Source organism: Paralichthys olivaceus, chromosome 15, assembly GCF_024713975.1.
Source record: "Paralichthys olivaceus isolate ysfri-2021 chromosome 15, ASM2471397v2, whole genome shotgun sequence".
Taxonomy (NCBI): Eukaryota; Metazoa; Chordata; class Actinopteri; order Pleuronectiformes; family Paralichthyidae; genus Paralichthys; species Paralichthys olivaceus.
In genome coordinates, this window is record NC_091107.1 from 23,164,204 (window position 1) to 23,170,203 (window position 6,000).

General features: G+C 39.8%; 1 protein-coding gene across 1 annotated transcript in view; it reads left to right on the forward strand.

The window, feature by feature from the left end:
- LOC109642454 (dapper homolog 3-like) overlaps positions 1-5,713 on the forward strand; it is a 28,216-nt gene extending 22,503 nt beyond the window's left edge. The window contains exon 3 of the mRNA XM_020107256.2: positions 147-5,713. Coding sequence (XP_019962815.2) covers positions 147-1,792 — 1,646 coding nt within the window. The 3' untranslated portion in view covers positions 1,793-5,713. The remainder of the gene's footprint in view (positions 1-146) is intronic.
- Positions 5,714-6,000: the final 287 nt, after the last annotated feature.

Here is a 6,000-nt window from a genome sequence, read left to right on the forward strand (position 1 = left end):
ATAAATTTAAATTGAATCGACCACAATACAAAGAGAAGTGTTGCATTAATTCCCAGTATTTGTCTTCCATTTGCAACGGTGAGGATACTGAAATTGTAACATCAATAATAAAACTGATAAATTATTTTGTCTTTTCTTTTTTTCAGGAGATGTCCTTGTAACGAGGCAAAATGGATCTCCTGAATCAAATTACCAAACTGTGATCCCAAGTTCCCTCTTAGTCCCTGTGGGTACAGGGGAGACAGAGATAAGAGAATCATGGCAATCAGACACAAGGAGACAAGACACATTTACTTATGATGCCTTTGGTGAGATGAGGAATGATGATCCCAGTCAGGGAGATTACAAAAAAGCACAAAAAGTAGAGAATTATATATTCTGTCTTATCCAACGCCGAGCTTTACCCATACGCCCGTCCAAGACCCGCACCAGCCTCTCACATGATGCCAGAGTTGTCAGTGTGGTGAGGCAGAGTAGTGTATGCCGTAAGGATGAGCAAGATTCACCAAAGCAGGTGTCTGTTCAAACGATCTCATCTCTTTCCCAGTGTTCAGAGGTAACTGCTTTACAGGCTTGCCAAATTGTGGATCAGAAGTGTAATCTAGGGACAGAGTTTAATGAAGAGGCCTCACCCCTATACCACAACCAGCTGCTCCAAAGTGTTCAGCATCAACCAGGTTTTTATCACAAGCCAAGGCAGGCCTCTATGGTTAACACATCCAGCTCAACCTTGCCAGACTATCCATCTTGTGTGCAGCAAGCCAAACAAGACTCCAGCAATAGTGAAAATGATTCAACCCTGATTCACAACTACCAGCCAGCTCCAGCTCTGTCAAAGCCTCACCACGCACCTTCTCCTGATGAGCAGTTGGTCAATGCAGAGTATATTCCAGCCCAGCCCTGTCGAGCCTATACCAGAGCTTATGCCCATTATCACTCCAATCCCCAGAAGGGCTCTGGCGTACCTAAACATAACAGAAGCATGTTTTCTCCAGAAAGAAACCATCATCATGAAGAGCAGCAGCCAACAGCGTCTCAGGTCCAGCCCTCCAGATGTCGGGGGGGCCCAAAGAAGTGCCGTTTGAATGAAGAGAGAAGTAGTGCCATTAAGAGGCTGGGGAAGAAGGCGTGTAGGTCTCAGTCAGAGAACAGCTTGCAAAGGGTTCCAGAGCGCAAGTACAATACAGTAGAGAGGGATGGAGGAGGAAGTGGGAGTGGTGGAAGGGGAAGCCGGAGTAGTCAATCCAGGAGCAAGAAAAAACAGCAAGGAAATGGTAGCTATCGGCGCTGGCAGTCCAGTCTTGATCTTAGCCAAGATGAAGCTGACCAGCTGCCCATGCAGGCACCTGTGCCAAACCAAAGGGATCAGTGTTCTAGGCGCACACGCAAATCTCGTTCTACACATGTATCATATGTCTATCCACACCGAAACCACAATCACCAACACCCCTCACACCATCATCAACAAATGGAGTACCAGTTAGAAAGGGATCAAGTGCCACTGTGTAAGACAAGTGAGGACTTCCTTCACCAAGATCAGGGTGAGTCTGAGTCAAGCATGAGCGAGGCTGACTCTCCAGATTCCAGCTCTTTGTCCAGTGACTCAGATGAAAGTGGTGGTCTGGTTTGGCCCCAACAACTCCCCCCTCAACTTTCCCTCCCATCACCTCCGGCCCCACCTGGAGCCCCTCTGCAGCCCAAAGCTTTTGTCAAGATTAAGGCCTCGCATGCCCTTAAGAAGAAGATCTTGCGCTTCCGCACCGGTTCGCTGAAAGTAATGACCACTGTATAAAGTGGAATAATGGCCAAACTAAAGTAATATTAGCTGACGAGCTTTGGACCATGTAGCATGACAGAACACAAACTGTGAACACAACATACAATGTTAATTAGGAACGATATGACAACCAATTTCTACACGGAAGTTAACTGACCTTCTCTGAATGAATTGATCGGATGGCTTTAGATCACCCTCAACAAGCAATACAAGAATATCAGCAAATCGTTTTAAACATTTGATGTAAAATTGTAAATGAAGTGTCATAGTTTGTATGGAAGTTTGGATGACTCGTGCTGTGTCAAAAGATAGCCTGATCTAATGAAATATCCAAGCACATCCAAATACACACACCCACTGAACCATTACATCACTGTCCATGTCACAGTAGTTCATGGTGGTAGCTTTTAGCCATACTCTTCTCATGCAAGGCTATTTTTATCCCAATTTTGGATATTTTTGTTGTTTTCTTTTTTATGTGGATCATATGTATGAGCAATCTAAGTCAGTCAGCAATTCTGATCATTAGCATAACCTCTAGCCCCGCATTAGTAGAAAAGAGTTTGTCACACTGCAGAGCTTAGAGCTCAACTGAAAACATAACAAATGTACTAGTGTTAGCAGCCATTTTATGGGAGCAATGGAACAATTTATTATTACAGCTGCCAACATCATGTCATCACTATAGTGCCATACTGTGAAATAAATTATGTGTCCAGTGTCTAACATTTAGGTGAAAGAGAACTATTGGTAAAAATTCAATATAAAATAATCCTAGTGATATTTTCACTAGGACAAGTTGTACAGATGGCTGTGTTCTTTACCTGAGAAGGAGCTCTTTATATTTGCATTGGGAGCATCTCCTCTCTAAGGAGGCTGCCATGTTTTTTACAGTAGCCCAGACTCGACAAACTAAATACCTTTTGAGTTTTTAGGGCAACTGAAGGCTTCCACAGGTTCTCTTCTTTATGCTTTGAATGGGAGGGTGAGGTGAGGGGTATTTAGCTGCAACATGCAAATTCACCACACTTCTACACACTTAACCTTTAAGATGGTATGTTATTATGCTGAAAACATAATTGCTAAAAACAAAGCAGTTCATGATCTAGGCGGGAGGTGGGCTAGGCCATGTGAGAGTCATGAGAAAATAGTGTACCGTTGGCGATGTTGCACTGTTGGGTACAACGGAGGATGTGAATCCAGGTCATCTCCAACTTTATGAAACTACCCTGTGTAAAAAGGTCACTTCAGAGGCAGGTAGTGAAACTGATCCTCAACTCTTACTGAATATGACTGTTAAAAAAATATATCCATCTTTTTCTCTAATTTCGTCATTCTTCTGAAATAAAATTCTGGAATTTAAGATGGATTTACAAGGCAAACGGCCACAAGCTCACAACCTATAGCCTTTCATATGTGTAGTAACTAGCAGTTGAGGACCCCTGATTCTAATGGGCTCCAGGAGGGGTTATGCTAAGTAATTCCACAAATCAGTATTACATAGTTCACAGTCCTGTCCCATGTTCACAGCAATTATTTTCTAACATGTAATCACTGAATTTTCTTCACAGACTTGAAACTTTAAATATTATTTTAATATAATTTGAAGTCTGACAGGTGTTTTTCCCCATGTACAGAGAGGCCTACTTATTGTAGACAGGTCTGAAACACTTTCAGTTTCTTTGTAGCAGCAGTTCTTGCATGAGGCTCTATGTGCAGACATTTTGAATCAAACAATCCTTTAAGTGTGTTTGTAAAGTCCCTTGCAACACACTCTTTCACCTAGAACATTGTTGGAAACATATTGTTGAAATGCCAGCTATGAAATGTATTATTTATGGTATAAAATATATCTGTTAAACATGGCCAAAAATTACTTTAATGGAGAAAATTAGGGGTTCTGGAGGAGGAGAATGTTATTGCAATACAAAGTGACTGTGAATTTGTGGAGTTAGTAATCTGTTTCAATTATTATAGCCGCAGACAAAAAACAGTAAGATACAACAGTATCTTTAAATTATCATTAGAACATTTTGGTGGGATTAAGGCTCAATCCCATTTCACCCCTTCTCCCTACCCCTCCGTCTTGTACTTATGCAGGTAGGGTGTCTCGATTCTTGTTGGGATGGAGGGGTGGATGGATGGACCCCTTGAAACTAAGATTATTCAGACCCGGCAAGATGGGAGAGAGACCCACAAATGTTGTATTTTCTCCATTAATAAATAATTGCTATATCTTAGTTTAACATCGTTTCAATGAATTATGGTCATTTTTTCACAACAACATTAAAAAAAATTGCTAGCATGCTAACGTCACACCATATTTTTACATATTTTCCTGTTGCATTCCCTCCTCTTTGAAGATACACAATGCACTTGATTCAACTACCGTATAGCAGCAATGTTACTAAACTGAACTGCTCCTCTAATAACAAAGCATCCTGACAGGGTTGTCTGAAGCAGTGTGCTTTTTATTTATACATAATAATAATAATGCAGAGCATCAAAGCATTTCAATTTCAATTAGATTGATGACAAATGTCATTGTGCTATACCATTATTGATATAGAATGGAGGGAAAGCTGGTAATTTGATTCACCTGCATTAGCATAGATGTTATTAGGATATTATAGGTTTGTCACTTTAGTAACTGTAAAAAAGAGCTTTGGTTTATGAACTCTCTCAACAATGTTTTGATAGTGACTCTCCTGGTAAAACTTTTTGTCATGTCTACTTACATCGACGACTACTGATGATGTAGTGACTTCTTGAAGTGCTTTCCCAATTCATAGAGGAAGATTTCAACCACTACCCCTTCGTTTTAAGGGGCGAGATAACCCTTGAAAAAGGGGAGGGGTAGGGAGAAGGGGTGAAATAGGATTGGGCCTAAATGTCTCACAGAGCAAATGTGTTTTATTATATATATATATATATATATATATATATATATACATATATATACCCTATTAAGGGGGTTCTATATGCTATTGATTGTTTATTTCTAATGTTTTAATATTAAGACTAATAAAATTGTTGCCTGCCCAAGAATGTATTTAACATTACAATGTCACTTTCTGTATTTGACAGTATTATCATATAACACGCACTACCCAAATCACTATGAGCTTCTTTTTGTATGAAATTTGATATGCATTGTATAAAATATGTTTTAAAAAATAAAGAAACGCCAGAAGATAAAACTTGTGTTTCTTTAATATTCTAGAAGAAAAACATTAACCCGTAGTTTCATCAATTGAAGCTTGTTCACTGCCTCACTATAGGTATAGTCAGACCACACACCATGACACAGGCATATAAAAACACACACAGCACAGAAGTGATTGAGAAGTATAGCTGCTCTCAAACACACACTGAGCTCTGGATATCCTCCATGTTTTCTTTCATTAAAGCATGTTACTAACTAAATTTCTTCCCCGGAGTTTCTGTGCTCTCTCATCCAGCAGGTTCTCATGGATCATGGCTGCTCCCGGTAATGGATCGTGGTTGCCACTACTGCCATGGCCCTGCCTGACATCCACTCTTGTTATTACTATTAGTCATCATTCTATGACATTAATATTAACTTGTTTATTATTGTAGCATTGTTATATATTACCACCACTGCTAACCACTACTACTGTAATCATTGTCTTTCATTGTAATTGTACAATGTTTCTGTTGTGTTGTTCTGTACACGTGACATCCATTGCATGTCTGTCCGTCCTGAGAGAAGGATCCCTCCTTTGTGGCACTCCCTGAGGTTTCTTCCACCTTCTTTTCCCTGTTAAAAGGGTTTTTTTGCGGGCAGGTTTTTCCTCACTTGAACCGAGGGTCTCAGGACAGAGGGTGTCACTCCCTGTACAGATTGTAAAGCCCTCTGAGGCAAAATGTGTTTTGTGAATTTGGGCTATACAAATAAAATTTGATTTGATTTGATTTTCTCTGCATGGACTGTACAAACTTTATTATATAAATAAATAAAATGAATTTGTGATCAGGACCACTTGCAAATTCTGTTTGTACCTTAAAGAAAATTTAAATACAAGAAAATTTGTGACTTCCGCAAGTTACCCTCTATCAATCCTATGAGAGCACATCTGTTCGTACAAACAGTTCTTGCATGAGGCCCACCATTACAACTCTTTCTGTTATTTTTGTAAATGATATCATTATTATTATTACAAAGACCATTACTTATAGATTCCTACTATTATCATGACAAC